General features: G+C 40.4%; 1 protein-coding gene across 7 annotated transcripts in view; it reads left to right on the plus strand.

Moving 5' to 3' along the window:
- The window catches only part of FYCO1 (FYVE and coiled-coil domain autophagy adaptor 1), a 51,991-nt gene that overhangs the window by 13,344 nt on the left and 22,503 nt on the right, over positions 1 to 16,144 (plus strand). For 6 of the 7 annotated variants that reach the window (XM_066991995.1, XM_048053013.2, XM_048053015.2 and 3 more), the window contains exons 5-14: positions 2,458 to 2,564; positions 3,407 to 3,550; positions 4,339 to 4,432; positions 5,160 to 7,790; positions 8,846 to 8,938; positions 9,982 to 10,100; positions 11,310 to 11,477; positions 11,901 to 12,050; positions 13,646 to 13,851; positions 14,197 to 14,341. In XM_066991995.1, the coding sequence (XP_066848096.1) occupies positions 2,458 to 2,564; positions 3,407 to 3,550; positions 4,339 to 4,432; positions 5,160 to 7,790; positions 8,846 to 8,938; positions 9,982 to 10,100; positions 11,310 to 11,477; positions 11,901 to 12,050; positions 13,646 to 13,851; positions 14,197 to 14,341 (3,857 nt within the window). The remainder of the gene's footprint in view (positions 1 to 2,457; positions 2,565 to 3,406; positions 3,551 to 4,338; positions 4,433 to 5,159; positions 7,791 to 8,845; positions 8,939 to 9,981; positions 10,101 to 11,309; positions 11,478 to 11,900; positions 12,051 to 13,645; positions 13,852 to 14,196; positions 14,342 to 16,144) is intronic. The other variant, XM_048053016.2, reaches the window with a different exon arrangement.

Genomic DNA, 16,144 nt, shown 5'->3' on the forward strand with positions numbered 1-16,144 from the left:
TTCTTAAGACTTTCTCAACTAATCAGTAGAGTTGAGGAGGAGTAACTGAGAGTAGATTTTCATCTTCTTACTCAAATTTGTTCCATCATGTCAAGAATCGTGATGTAATGTCTCAGGGTGGTTATCATTATCCCCTTGGGTAAGCTGACATGAACAGGACAAAACGCTTTATTTTTATTAGATGCAGTAATAAAAGCTTAATCTTGTAACAGCCATGTTACATCTTCAACTCAAGGAGTGGGTGAAATGAGTGTTGTGAGAAGCTTCCTGTGCTGATCCTGTCTTTAGTCTTTAGAAGCATTTAAAGAGAACTCTCCTTGTGAGTAAAAGAGGTGGTGGTGCCAACCAGCGTTGCCCTGACACTCAGTTCTGTTATCAATGAGCAATGCTAACTTGTATTAGCAAGTTACTATTTACAGCAGATTTACCAATTCTCTCAATAATTCCTCTGCAGCAGCTACAGATAATGTTGTCTTGAGTCATCTGAAGGATGACTATGATACTATATGATACTATATGCATGATACTATAGCAGAGCCTGTCTGTATTCCCTCCCTCACTTCTCTCAGTAGCTCAGGCAGCATTGAATTCTGCTGTTCCAAAGTGAACAAGCCAAGGAAGGTCTGGGTTTGTTTTATTACTGGGAAGAGGAGCAGTGGAAGTTGGGCTTTCGTTTTCCACTACTTCCAGGAAGACGGGAGAAGTAAGGGCAGTGACTGCAGTTGCAGGAAAGGTCCTGTGACTGAAGCAGCTGGCCTTTATACTCTCAGCAGCAGTAGCCAACCTGACTTCTCTATAAAGGTGTAGCCTTCAACATTCAGTTGCCTGTGATAATACCTTCATGTTGTCATATATAAAGGTTCTGCTCTTTCCTCATTCTTTAGTACCTCTGACCATTGTTGCATGATATCAGAAATTATTGTTTGGGAGAAGGATATTTACTTTTTCAATTTCTTTGCAGCCATAGAAATTAGCTTGTGGAAGACTTCTTTTTACTTTCTGTGTAAGCTTGTGGTTTAGGAAATGAGCTCAAAGAAAAATACCGGTCAACCACTTCTGAGATATTAACTGAGATGGCAGACTCAGGTTCTGAAATGAAATGACAGATAGCAGAGAAACATGTTGGTTGTTCCCCTTCATTACAGGTGGAAATCAGCAGCCAATATTTGAACCTGGCTGGATAAAATGCAAAGGTTTCCAAATATCATTTGTTTATTCACTGAAGAATACTTGTTGAATTCTAAAGATGAAAGTGAACAAGGAGGAAAGAGTAACGTCAGTTGCTTTTTAAGAAAGCTCATACATTTAACAGCATACTGCCTCCTCTTCTGCTTTGCCTGCAGCGCTTCTACTATTAGGGTGCTTGATACGCTAGAGGCAGAGCAAGGAAGCAAACAGGAGTAGGAGTACCCTGGGAAAGGGCCAGCTGTTAATTATACAGCGAGCATTGTCCTTGATGGCATTAGGTGAGCAGTGAGCTCTGGTTTTCTGCCTTTCTTTCAAAGGGTGATTTGTTTTGGAAACACAGCCTTCCAAATCTTTGCAGCCATACATTCTGCGCACTACTACATTAGCTGCAATGTTTGCAGTCAGCATAGAATCACTGACAGTACCAGACACGGCATGCCTTGCTGTACTCTGGCAGGACTCTAGCAGGACGTGGCATGGTTTTGCTTCCTAATTGAATACTCTTTGGCTGCTGGTAGCTGTATATATGTAAATATTTTCCTTTTCTTCTCTTGCCATGCAATTTGTTCTAGTATCTCCATGCATAAAAAAGGAATTGCTGTTTATATTGATAAATCAATAGGAATAAGCGTAGGGTTAGTTGAGTGGCTTCTGGTGTTTTTTTTGTTTTTGTTTTGGACAATTCTTAAGGGATTCACTAAATGCAGCTAGTCTTGGTCTGAAGTAAGATCTAGATTTTATCAACTTAATAGCTAAGTATTAAGAAAAGCTTTTTGCATATTTTGGGGCTGTTGTTTCCAGGGAGATGTATACATGTATATGTGTACATCTTTGTTCTATGACTAGATTAGCCCTAATGTGTATGTGGCCATCCACAGCTTAAATTACTTAAGCAGTCAGTTCTGGCTTTCCTGGGCACAATGAGATTTTACATTATATTGGGAATTGCCCTTAACAGAGTAGGTACTCCTGTACTCAATACGTGAAAATATTTATTGCTCTTGTGATGCCTTTTACTTTATAAAGTGGACAACAGCCAGCTAAAGATATAGGTTTGTCATTCAAAAAAAACTCCTCCCAACAACAGTACTGGGGGAAGGTGTCTCTCAGTGGCAGTTCTTATTACTTCCTTTATAGCTACTGGCTTACTGTGTGTGGTTTTTTGTTTGTTTTATTTTGGTTTGGTTTTTGTGTAGGTATATAGACTGTACTGGTCAAGCCTCCCTACGTGATTACAAACAATATTTAATTTTTTTTAATCTGTTCCAGCTACGAACGTCTCTTGGGAAAGGAAGAGCATTTCTGCGTTACTCTCTGGTTCACCAAAGGCTAGCAGACACCTTGCAGCAATGTTTTATGAACACCAAGGTGACCAGGTGAACAGCAAAGTACCTCGTTAACTAATAGGTGTTTGCTCAGTATGAAAAAGCAACATGACCCAGTAGCTATTGAAAGAAATTGAAACCCTTCCAAACCGTTGGCTTAGAGGGCTGGTAATTGGATACAAAGGATAACAGACCTTTTGGCCTGGGTCACAGGTTCATACTTACCTTAGGCTGGTAAATGTTGAAAGTTGTTACAGCTGAATGTGTGTGAAGTGAGTGGTGGTGATGCATCTTTGTGTGGGTTTAGAAGGTTGCATTTTTATAAGCATTGAAGTACAGGGGTTCGATCTGTGCTGTGTATCATAAGGGAGGATTCATTTGGTTGTGTTTGTACAAACACTTGCATATATACATGGATTGTTACTCAGAGGAGAAGCTTGGCCCTGGCTAAGCAACACCAAAGACAGTTCATAGTTAATTGGATGGACACTAGCAAGGTCCATCCAAGGTCCATTTTTTTTTTTAGAAAAAGCCAGCTGTATGCACCATGTGTTTAACCCTGGTTGCTGCTTTCTGTCCATTATTGACATATTATGTGTGTGCTTTTTGTATTTACTATGTGATTATCCAGTGTATAGCAAATATTTTGTCTTGCCAGTGTTTTTCCCAAGCACTACAGCAAAAAATGTTTTGTGCAGGGACTCCTTCAAGGATATCTTTATGGGCTTCACTGAATCTGTTTTGTTTCATTCACATTAGAGCGATAGGATGTTTTTTGTTTTCAGCTTACATATAATATAGTGTGTTATGATTTATCTGGGAAAGAGTGAATAATGATGGTTTTATTTTTTTACTTATGAATGAATACTACTTCATTTTTTTTTGTTTTCAAGTGACTGGTACTATGCAAGAAGTCCATTTCTGAATTCCAAAATGAGTTCTGATATTGTGGGTCAGCTGTATGAGCTCACTGATGTTCAGTTTGACTTGGCATCACGAGGCTATGATTTAGATGCTGCTTGGCCAGCATTTGCCAGGTAAGATAGCAACACTTCATTGCATAAAATATTTACCTGCTGCAGAATCTGTAAAAGCTTCTGCTCTTGAAGGTAGGAACACTCGTGTTAGAGCAGGGACACACTTTCTCAATATAATTAGTCTATGACTGAGCTATCAAGCTATTTTTTTTGACTTCACTATACTGTGTAATACAATATATTTTGTGTATAAGAGTTGAAGTTCACGGAAGTCTGTAATGGAGTCCTTCCAGTAACTGCAATTTAGGCCCAATCCCAAGCTATTGCCATCTTCACAGACACAGGAAGATATGTTCTTAGCTCCTTCTGTTTCAAGAGCTGAGTCACCGAGTGACTGAATGGCCAAGGATTCTGCCAGTTGCAGCAGTGGTGGAGATGCCATTGTGCAGTCACTACAGAAGGCCTGATTCCACCTCAAAGTGTGGAAGAAAACTTCTAGGTATGAACTAGATCCATGTCCATCAGTGGGAGTTTTCCAGGGCTGCATGCTGCCACCACCTGGTTGAGCACCCACCATGTAGCAGTACTGTTTTGTAAAGCTAAATTGCATTGGTTCACGAGGATTTGGGAAGTCACGGCTACCAACCCCATAATCCTTTGTAAGTGCCTTTGATACCCCTATTTTGTTTTTTGTCAACTTCAGTGGTCGTTGGCCCACACACCAGTCATAGTTATATCTTTTTGTATGTGGTAGTTATAACTAGGCAAATGTTACACGTAGGAGTAGAAAGACATGTATGTATGTGCTTAGTCTTCTCTTACGTATTGTTTCACCATGTGATCAACAGGAGGACGTTGTCCTCGCTTGGATCTTCAGCATATTTATGGAAGCCCCCAAGTCGCAGTTCCAGCATGAGCAGTTTAGTGAGCAATTACTTGCAGGTAAGCAAATTACAAATAAATGTTCGTGTGGCACAAGAGATCTTTAATTAATGGCATAGTTCCAAAGAGCTTGGAAGTTTTGTGATGATTTTGATTCTTATAATGGTAAGCTACAAAAAGAGTTCTTTGATTAAAAGGAAAGGGAATTGTCCTGTAGCTGGTTCAACTGCATACAAATCTTGTACAGGAAACAAAAATATATATGCAGAAAGTTGCCTACAGATAGGCATATTGTCATTTATCTTTTGTGAAACACGCCCCTTTTCCTGTAAGTTGATGTCTTTTAGTGATATGAACCCAACACACAAGGTCACTGTGCATTGAGAACCTGAATTTGCTCTCATGTGAACATGGCATTTAAATGCATGTTTAATTCCACCTGAAGCTGGTAGATGTACATTTTTGGCTGAGTTAGGTCTTCGTTACAGACTTATTTATACCAACAAATAGGATTAATTTAAAAATTTAAGTGTTAAGATGTTAAGGTGCTGTGCATTATAAAAATGTCTATAAATCCATCAGTCGAGGACAATATTAAAAACTCGAATTCTCAGTTAGTTTTTTTAATCCTGGTAGTGACTCCTCAATGTTCTTATCATTATTATCACCAATAACCAATAACAAAAATCTAAGGCATCCTAATTTCTGAAACATTTGAGTCTTTTTCTTTGAAAAATGCAGCTCTTCTTCAATTTTCTAACTCACTTTTCCCCTTGTGTTCATTTAGGCTCAAGAGTTTCCCTCCAGCCCTGATGCAAATAACTCAATAAATGTTGAACACCTTGAGGGCTTTGAAGAGATGCGTGTAGAACTTGACCAGGCTGAACTGAGGCAGAGAGAACTTCAGGGTCGTATTCACCAGTTGGAAATGGAAAACCAGGAGCTCCAGGCAGCTGTCAGTTTTCACAAAGAACAAGTACAGCTGGAAAAGGAGAAGAGCAATAACTACAGCGAGGAGAACTCCCGGCTGTCAAAGATGATCACAGAGTTACAGAAGCAGTGTGAGGTCTCACACTCCACTCAGAGCACTGTTCACGACCTGCAGAAGTGCCTGCATTCACTGGAACTGAATGCCGTGGAGCAGCAGAAGGAATATTCAACAAAGCTGGAGCAGCTGGCAAACAGCAAGGAGGACTGTGCCTCAAAGCTGCAGGAGATGAATCGGGAGTTGGAGGCCTCTAGGGCTTTAGTTAGCATGAAGGAGCTTTGCATTGATGAGCTTAAAGCAAAGCTGAGTTTTGCAGAACAGAAGAACCTCGACCTCCTTGCAAAAGTTGATGCTGCCTTGGAGGAAAAAGGACAGCAAGCCACAGCCCAATGTGACTCTGCCCTACAGATCCAGGCACTGTTAGAGAAACTTCAGCAGGCAGAAAAGGAAAAGGCAGATATGCAAAAACTCAGTGATGAACATGCATCTCAGCTGAAAGCTGCAAGAGAAGAGTTACAGCTGAAAGAAGAGGCACAGAGGGAACTGGAGTCCAGATACAATCACCTCGCTGCTGACTCTAAAGAAGAGAGTGAAAGGCTGCTCGGGAGCCTGGAAACCATGGCAAAGGAAATGGATGTACTTCAGCAGGCCCTGACCCTGAAAGGAAAGGAGATGGCTGAGCTCCAGACCCAGGTAATGGGGTCGCTGGCTCAGGTGGGGTCACTGGAAAAAAATCTTGAGGAGGAAAGGAAAGAAAAAGAGAAACTTGAGGAGGAGTATGGTAAGAGGGAAAGAGCACTGAAGGAGGAAACCCAGTCACAGGCAGAACAACTTGAACTACAGGAGGGTCGCTTAACAAAGGTGAGTCAGTCTGTGTGTAGCCTTGAGGAGGAAAAGCAGAAACTCTTGTCTGAGAAAGAGCATCTCAGCCAGAAAGTCAAGGAGCTGGAGGAGCAGATGGAGCAGCAAAACTTTTCAGTGAACGAAATGGGTGAGGAGAGTAGGAAGCTGAAAGCTGAAAATGCAGATTTGCAGCAGTCCAAGGAGAAGATGGAAGGGAAGCTGAAAAATATGGAAGTCTCTAAAGCATCCCTGGAAGCTGAGGTGGCCAGGCTGAGAGCCTCTGAGAAACAGCTTCAGAGTGAGATTGACGATACCCTAGTGTCAGTCGATGAAAAAGAAAAGAAGCTCCGGAGCCAGAACAAACAGTTGGATGAAGACTTGCAGAATGCCAGGAGACAAAGCCAAATTCTGGAGGAGAGGTTAGAGGCTCTGCACTCAGACTATAAAGAACTAAAGGAAAAGGAAGAGACCACGAAGGAGTCTTATGCCTTACTTGAAGAACAACTGAAGAGTGCCAAACAACACGGTTTACAAATGGAAAAAAGCTTAGGCACCTTGAAGGAAAGCAAAGAGTCACTCCAGTCACAGCTCACAGAGAAGGAAGTAGAACTGCAAGGCATGGAGAACCAGTGTGAGCAGCTAAGAGCAGAAGCTGAAAGACATAGGAAGAAAGCAGAGACTCTTGAGGTAGAAAAGCTCAGCGTTGAAAATACATGCCTCCAACAGACAAAGCTTATTGAATCCCTCACCTCGGAAAAGGAGTCAGTGGAAAAACACCAACTACAGCAGGCAGCTTCTCGGGAGAAGGAGGCGAAAGAGCTGGCCTCCAGGCTGATCATAAGTGAAGAGCAGCTTCAGGTCAACCGAGATGAGGTGTCTAGGCTGCAAGCAGAAGTCCTTGACCTGCGAGTCAAGCTTCAACAGATCACTGATGAGAGAGAGCAGGTGAAAAGTGAGCTGGCAATCTCAGAGGCTGGCTTAGGGGAGCAGAAGGTGCTTGTCCAGCAGCTGAAAGAGCAAACTGAGTCCCTCAACAGAAACCATGTGCAAGAATTGATGCAATGCAAAGAAAGAGAAGAAGTACTGAAAAAAGAGCAGGAGGCAGTAGCCCATCAAAAAACTGAGCTGGAAAATAATTTGCTGAACCTGAAGGAAGAGCTCTTCAAGGTTAAGCAGTACTTGGACGTTGCTAGAATGGAAAATGAAGAAAACAAAGATCTCCTCCACAGGACCAACACGGATATGGCTGAACTTGGTATTCAGATTTGTGCCTTGACCTCTGAAAAGGTGCTTGCAGAAGAGCAATTAGCCCAAGCCACAAAGAGGCTCAAAGAACTGGAAGAACAGGCAGCAGCACAACAGGAGAGCCTGAAGCATGACATCTCTGATCTCAGACAGGAGAACAAGAGCCTGCAAGAGAAACTAGAGGAGGCTCAGACACACGCTGCAGCTGTCCCAACTCTGCAAACACAGCTGGAGACAGCAAAGAAACAAGCACAGAACTTCCAGGAGACCAGCCAAGAAGAGCTGTCTGCAATGAAATTTCAAATGAGCACAGAAATTCTAAGTTATCAGACGAAATTCAAGGTAAATTAATGTGATTACTACAGCTGAAGGAACTGTGCAGGACTTCCCCCCGCTTTACCATCTGCTGCAAAAATTACTGGGTGAAATCCTAAGGTTTGCATTGGTCAGGCTCTGAGACTAGTATGCAGCTAGCCTGAGCTCGGAAATCTAAAAATGCTTCTACACTCATGAGTTAGGCTGATTTGAGGTAAAATAACTCCGGAGATTTTTTGGAGATGTATAATGTGGCCCTATCAGCACCCTGGAGGGGCCATGTGATGTGGAAAAGCCAGCCAGTAGTGGAGCAGGTGATGATTTCTTACGTTGGCATTGAAGGTAGTGTCTTCTTTAACTGTCCCCTTAGGTTACAGTTGTGATATATATATATACACATATGTATTTATTTATTTTGGTAGGAACAGTGTTCCCTATACCCTTAACACTGCTTCTCCTGAAAACTGATTTTGATGAAACAAAGTTAGGCCGACATTGGATACTATCACAGATAATTCCGTTGTGTGCTTTTGTGTTCAGCTGCTCAAGGTTGCAGCCAAGAAGACCAAAGTTTCGCTTCCATAAAAACATGAATCAACCCTGTATACGTGAAATGGCATGCCTAAACACTAAATAATTTATTCTTCTTGTTCTGCCATTCAGAGATGGCATCTAAGACTGGCAGCTAATCAGAGGTTTGTGACACTGGTGGTGTCCAGAAATCCAATGAGTTTGAAGAAATAATGTGCGTTCATTTATGTTTCCTTTTCATAAACACTTCTTAGACTTCTGTATGATTTAGGCTATCTCACTCTTTTGATGGAAAGCAAACTGAGCCTTCTTTTTGTTGACAGCTGTAAAACCCATAGCAGGTAACAGTAAAACACAGCTAGTCTACGACCCCAGAGGGTTCTTAAAACTATGAGTTAGGTGTCTCTAGCTGTTTTTCATGAGCCTGATAGTGATGCTGCGTTTATCCCATGCATGGCAGTAAGAGCACTCGTGATTCATAATTGGGAATTTTGTAGGTGAAATGGGGGCAGCTAGACGAATGCTAACTTCTGGCTCAATCTTTTTGCTAGGCTGCCAGTGAAGAATGTGAGAAAGTAAGAGAGCAACTTGAGGAGCAGAAGCGACAACAGCATGCTGCTGAGGAAGAGATTGCAGGTTTACAAGTAGGTGCTCGATCTGATTAAAAGACAGAGGTGTACGTGTCTGCTGGCATTAGTGTTTGTTATAAGGGAGAAGGAAGGCAGCATTTCTGATGAATGGCTGTGAGTCTAAGAATGCCCTTGAACAAATACAGATGCTGCAGCAAAAATACTTGGCAGCCTAAAGTTGGCCACTGAAACAGAGATTATCAAAAGTACTTCAGACTTGTCCTGCTTTTAAAACTAGCCAGGTTTCATCCAAGACATGGATATGTATACATTTCTTAAATGGGGGGTACAGGTTTGAAAGGTGTCTGTCTTATGCTCTGCAGGCTCACTCCACACAGTCACATGTTTGGATCCAACTATTTTCAGGTTGCCAGGGTCACTGAATCAGAGAACTGATATTGCTGAGAAATAACCTAACTGGAAAAAAACAGGATTTCTGTAATGAATTTATCTAATGGTTGAGTTAGGGGGGTTGTACTGAGGTGTGAGTAAGGGATCAGGAAAAAAGAAAGTTAAGGTTATTGAACCTGGCCCTGCCTGCTAGCAGATGTACATGAAATTTTAGAGGCCTCAGTGCCTTGAGGACTCAGTTTGGCAGATTCGTCTGCAGAGGCTAGCTGAGAAAGAAGTTTTTGTTTCTATTGCTTTTAATGTTCCACATATGAACAGGACAAAAACTAAGCATTTTCCTCATTTTTATTTCTTCTCTTTTGAAACTTTTAGGTGGTGAAAAAAATGAATAATGGCTTATTCTTTCACCATTATCTTTGAGAGATTTTCCTTATTACAGAGACAAAAGCTTAAATGACAGAATAATAAGAATTACAGGTTGTGCTTAATACTGTCTTACTTTCAAGTTTATCCCTTATTCAATGTGACAGAAGTAATCAATTACTAGTATACCGATAGTTCGTGTCTGCTTATACAATAATACCTTAATTGATGGTATGGGTTTAACCGGCTCCTTTAAAGCATTGTTTAGTTGTCTTGGTATTTGTCCAATGCTTGGTAAAGTGTTGTTTTTACGTGTAAGTAAATAAAGTAGAATATTTCTTTAGGCTGAGAACACAAGTTTGTCTAGAAAGCTGGATGAAGTAAGAGAGCAGCTGTCTGAATCAGAATCTGCTCGGCTGCAGAAGGAAGAGGAGGTGACGTCTCTGAGAGAACTCTTGGAAAGGTGGGAGTTTGGGTTCTTTTATGCAAATTGTTAACTGAAAGCCAAGCGGGGCCGATAATCAAAGCATACTGAAAATTGCTGTGGTATATGAAGTGGCATTTACCCCAGGGTTTATATAGGGGAAATAGTGCATGGACACTGGTGGGGAATATCAGATTGAAATTTAAGACAAGAAGTATGTAAATTATACAGCACACATGAATGCAAGGTTTAGGTTTTAATACTTCGTTAATTCAGCTGATGACGTAAATTCATTGTCTCTCTTCCTTTATGAAACTGTAAGACATTTCATAAACTTCTTTTATCTTGTAGCTTAGTCACAAAATTAAAATACCAGTATCGTTTCTTTTTTTTAATAAGGATTGGAAAATTTGCACTCTCTTATGGTTTGTTTTTCTCTCCTGTCCATGATGTTTCAGGGACACAGTAAGAATTATTTAAATGGGACCACATCCTGCATATCTTATTTTGGCAGGTTTCTCGGCAGTTTTAAGCATTTAACAGGGGCTATGTTTCCAAGGTCTGTAATTTTGGTTCTGTGTGGCGTGTATTATCTGGCAGTCCAAAATAGATCTTAGCTTGGACACACAGAATACTGATGGGTTAACCAAAGCTTATGTATTTTTACATTGTTATGCTGATATCATCTGTCTTTGTGGGAAGACTGGTGATTCTTGTTCTTTGATGGAATCTGTCAGTACAAAACTCATCAAAATATTTGAATTCAGCTGAGTTGACTGAGTGTTCAGACTAGCTGAAGAGAAACTGAGAAACTGGTTTGCTTCCCTTGTGTAAACATGAAGGCTATAGAGAAGTAGGTGTTAAATGGCCTTTCCGAGTGCAACCTGCAAATACTGGGCAACCTGTGGCTATAGGGCTTTGCCTGTTTAGCTCAGCTTGCAGATTCTAATGATTTTAGCTTCAAAGAACACTAATTTTATTCCCAATGTGGCAGCCATCATAAGCTTTGCTACAAGCAGCGCATCCTAGAAATTGCTGATTGCTAACAGTTTTCACTGGATAACAGATCTGTATGCACTGTCAGTGATGCAGAAAGCTGGAGAAATTCTGGCTTTAAAAAATATGCACACTGAGAACAATTTCACTGAAACTATGTGCTTCTAAAATGGAGGACCCCTTTATTAGATGGGGAAGACTTGAATGCATATGAACTAAAAAAGATTTTTAATTGCCTTTGTATTTGATCAGGACCCAAAAGGAAGCTGATGAAGCAAGAGAGCAGGCGCTGGATTACAGTGAGAAGCTCAGCAAGGTGGCAGCAGACAAAGACAGCAGTGACCAGAAATTGTTTGCTGAGCTGGATGACCTGACAAGAACAAAACAGTTCCTTGAAGAACGCTTAATAGAACTTATCAGGTTGGCATCAAAATAAATAGCAAACAGAAATTAGAACCCTAGCTTAGGATTTTAAAGGGTACCGCCTAAATGTTTCACTCTTGTTTTCCTGATTTGATGATGAAGGTAATGGCTAAGTTCATAAGCAGCTAAAATTCTGCATTTCTTTAATGCAGTCAAAAATATAATACCCAATATGATCTCTTTAATTACCTGTCTTGTTTGCAAAAATGTGTAGTTCTCTGCATGGCATGCATTTTTATTCCCCCCTTCCCATGTATTTCAGTAGGTTTCTTGATCTATCTTTATTCCTGAAAGCTCTTCAGAAGTTACAGAAAAGCTATTTTTGGTGGTGAAGCTTTCACCAGCATTCAAATTGAGGTTGGCTAACAGTAAACACTGATAATTTGCATGATTTTAATTTCTCTAACTGTCTCTCTGTAGAGATAAGGATGCTTTGTGGCAAAAATCAGATGCTCTCGAGTTCCAGCAGAAGCTTAGTGCAGAGCAAAGGTGGCAGGGGGACACAGAGGTTAACCATTGCCTGGACTGCCAGAGAGAGTTCTCATGGATGGTGCGTCGACACCACTGCAGGTCAGTTTGTTGAACTCTTACACTGTTCAAAAGCAAAACCCAGTATGATTGTTGACACAGATGAAATGCTTTTTAAAATTCATAATTCATTTGTCAAAATCATAGATAGAAGACGCTGTAGAGCCTGAAAGAACATGTGTTCACAAAGGGATAAGAGACATTATAATGGAAGTGTCTCTTGACATGTTAAGACAAAGATCTAGATGCAAGCTTTGACTTGGAGAGTCTGTCAGTTTCTGATTTCTGGAAGCAAAGGTAATCATACCCTACATACAGTATATCTTATAATCTTTCCTCAAACTGACTACTGACTACTTGCTGCTGCTGACCATTGTCAGAATTACTGACTAGATGGACATTTATCTCACCCCCTGTGAAACTTAATCTGTTCTTACGATCAACATTCAGTGTTTTTAATGTTTCACAGGGCTGGAAGGACTGTGTTTTTAATATATTTATTATGCACTGCTCTGTGCATGCTGTAAATAACGTTCAGTAAGATGGTTTTGCATTGTGATAAAAGTATTCCAGTACAAATCCAACATGCTGTGCAATTATAAATTTGATTACTTATACTAGACACATTCAGAGATAATTACCAATTGGATAGGAATCTTCTAAAAAAAAAGTTCATATTGAATTATTTAAATTGTTTCCTATACAGCTAGCCTGGAGCTGTAAGTTACCTGATCTAGATTTATTCAAATATATTTAAGTTGATACATTTCAGGGTCTCAGTGCTATGTTCTTGCTCTTTACTATTCTTTACCCTCACAACCTGATTCATCATCTAAGGTGTGTAGGACTGGGACTGTTTCAATTGCATGTTAATATAGGCACATTCAGTAGTGATTAGTGAATAGTTAAGTCATTTCCAATAATAAGTTTCAAATTACTCATTTCTACTAAAACCTGTGAAACCTCCTGGTGTTTTACTAGTACCTATTAAAGAGTTAAATGATTTTGAAAAACAAATCCACCAAGACTTCATAAATGACAGTCATCCCTGCTGGCTGCTTTTCTTCATGAAAATCTTAATATGTTCATTAAAAAGTAGTTGACAGGTTTAATGCTGATGGACTGCAGAACGGGGAGGGCAGGAGGGATGAATGTGCAATATTGTATGTCCAATATTGTCTCTTCTTCTCTGTATGAAGGAGAGGGGGTTGTTGACCAAGTAGAGACATACAGACATGATCTTACACTCCTTAGAACTATATATATTTCTGCTCTATCTGAGCATGAGATTTGGCCTTTCTAATGTGATTAAAGGCAGTTGTTTCATATGCATTTTTTATCTGCATTGCATAATTGAGGGTATTTATTTTTAAATGTAATTTTTTGTAGTATTTTTATGTTTTTTTTCTGGCTTAAGGCAGCAAAATTCTATGTGTGTTTCTGCCCTTGATTTGTCAAGAAAACTTGCTTCACCTCAGAAAGCATCACAGTCTGCAGCATGAGTTGTGTCATGGATGTGGCATTTGGGCTTTTCCAAGCAGCAAGACCATTATGACAAAGCCCCGGTCTGTGCCATTAATTTTGTTCTACCTGTATGTGGTACCATTCTAACACCTTTGGTTTTTAATCATTTCTAGAATGTGTGGTCGCATTTTCTGCTACTATTGCTGCAACAACTACATGGTGACAAAACCCGGTGGGAAGAAGGAACGTTGCTGCAAAGCTTGCTTTAGTAAGCCCAGAGTGATCGTGGACAATGCAGATGATTCTGGATCCAGTGCCAACCAGGAAGGATCCCCAGGTTCATTGGAATCACCACTGTCACCAGAAGAGAGGGCTTTTGGTTAGTGTGGTTCTTGCTTGCTGCTGAGAAGTAGGGTTCTTAGACATTCTCCAAGAAACCACGTGGTCAGCTCCATCTCCAAGGGCCTGCATGTTCATGGAGTGTTTTCAGGATGGTGATGGTCCCATCTCAGTATTTAATCGGTATTGACAGAAATCTGCATGTATGTTAAATGGGTGTCAGTCAGCCTGAGGATTTCAATTGGTTCTTGGTAGTTACCTAGCGCTTCTGTAAAGATAGAGGAATGGCCCAGTCATCCCCCTTAAGGGTTTTGCTTGTTTGTTTGTTTTACATACAGCCACTTAATATTACTAATGTTTCTTTTCATGTCCTTTTATGGCACAGTTGCAAGTGAAGCTTCTAAACCACCAGATGATGCAGCATTTGATATAATCACTGATGAGGAGTTGTGCCAAGTACAAGAATCAGACTCACTCCACAATGAAAGTCAGATGGAGAGAGACTCTCTGGATCAAAGCGTGACAGATCTGTGAGTAAACACTGTTTCATGGAGAGGGGACTCTTCTGGATTTTGGTTGGTGCTTGTTTTTTTTGCCATTCAGTGGAGGTAGCCAACCCCTGCATAGGGAGAGGACACTTCTGTTCCCAGCCACATGTTCAGTAGACCAACACACGATAATTTTGACCCATTTGCACAGTCAGCATCAAATCTAGTAAATCCAAACAGCTCTGTCATTGCGCTCTACCTGCTTCTCCACAGCACAGAGGAATAGTCCCAGTTCTGTGCTGTCACAGGCCAGCTGTCACTGTTAAAATCAATTTGCAGGCCCAAATGGATCACTGGTCATTCACACTTAATTTACAGTAGGGGCTAAATGATACTGTCTATCAAAGTTACCATTACTTAATATCAAGAGAATCGGGGGCGTGGGGGGAAAATAAGGAAAAATCTGTCATTTTCTGTGACACATTTCACTGAACTGAGTATAAAATAAGTGGTCTTTCTCTGTAGGATTCCTTACTACTTTAAAGATACAGCTTAGAGAAAAGGAAAAGAACTAGAAATGCATAGTTATATCTGGCATAAGTTCTTCTTTTCCATAAGAAAATGAGATTAAATGCAGGTTTCAATCACAATGAAGAAGAGCTAAGGCTAAGTATTTGGTTTGAAAACTATATAGTAGTACTATAGCTTGATGCGTATCCATGCTTATATAAAGTGTATAACTTTTGTAAAATACGTTATCTTTCAAAAATGAACATTTTTGCTAATACTTTTTTCTTGAAAAAGCTGCAACTTTTATATATTTGAGAAAGGAAACAAAAAAGAGCAATTTCACCTAAGTTTGTACTTCTTTTGCTTCTGAGCAGAAAAATCAGTGTGATAAATCTAAATGCTAAACAGTGAATAGCCACAGAGTAACCAGTTTGCTGCTGAGAAAGCAGAGCTAGACTTTTTTGCCCCTAGCAGAGCCATTTCCGGCATAAACCACAGTGACTTGCCATTTAGTAGAAGCAGAATGTACAGAGTTGTTTATTTAGAAAGCAACCTTTTCAAAATTCTTCACTTTTATTTCTTGGTAAGTAAGTTCTATGTATTCCACCTATTTTGTATACCATCCACGCTGACAATACATTCATGTTCACCACACGTTGGGCAGACATGAATGAACTGAACTTCACAGTGCTCTTGTGAAGTTAGTAGTACGTTTGCTTTGCAAAGGTACAGTTTGTAGTGGAGGGGTTTTGTCTCTTTGTTAGTTTGTTTTTAAGAAGATAAAAAAAATGTGTAATGTGCAACTTTTCTGAATTAGAGACCTGTGAGATTTCATGCTATCGGCAGAAGAGGTGTCACTAGCGAGTTAGTTCTGGAGAATACAAGTAGGAGAGAAGAAATGAGTGTCTGTGACTATTTTTTTTCAATTTGGCACTGGACTGGATTCTTCTTGTCCCACAGAGTATTCAGGATGAAAGGAAGGATTGCCACTAACACTGGAAGACTATTCTTGAAGGGCCCCCATGCAACATGCTACTTGCATCAAGCAAATTTATAAAGGCTGTCCATCTCCCATTGTTCACAAATTATAGTCAGAAAAGCTAGGAAATAGTGTTTAATCCTTCAGTTTTATTAGTGTTATGAGCAGTGGGGAGGCTCCTAGTACCGTCATACTTTGGGCTTGAGACATACTTTGCGGAGAGTGCAGACTACACCTGCCCACCCCTGCACCATTTGGGACATGTGGAAGGTCTCAGGAGCACAAACACTGACTTAGTAGCAGGTTGGCCTTCTTAACAGTGGATTGCTTAAGCAGCTTGTGATGATTGTGTGGTT

The sequence above is a fragment of the Anser cygnoides genome, chromosome 2 (assembly GCF_040182565.1).
Source record: "Anser cygnoides isolate HZ-2024a breed goose chromosome 2, Taihu_goose_T2T_genome, whole genome shotgun sequence".
NCBI lineage: Eukaryota > Metazoa > Chordata > Aves > Anseriformes > Anatidae > Anser > Anser cygnoides.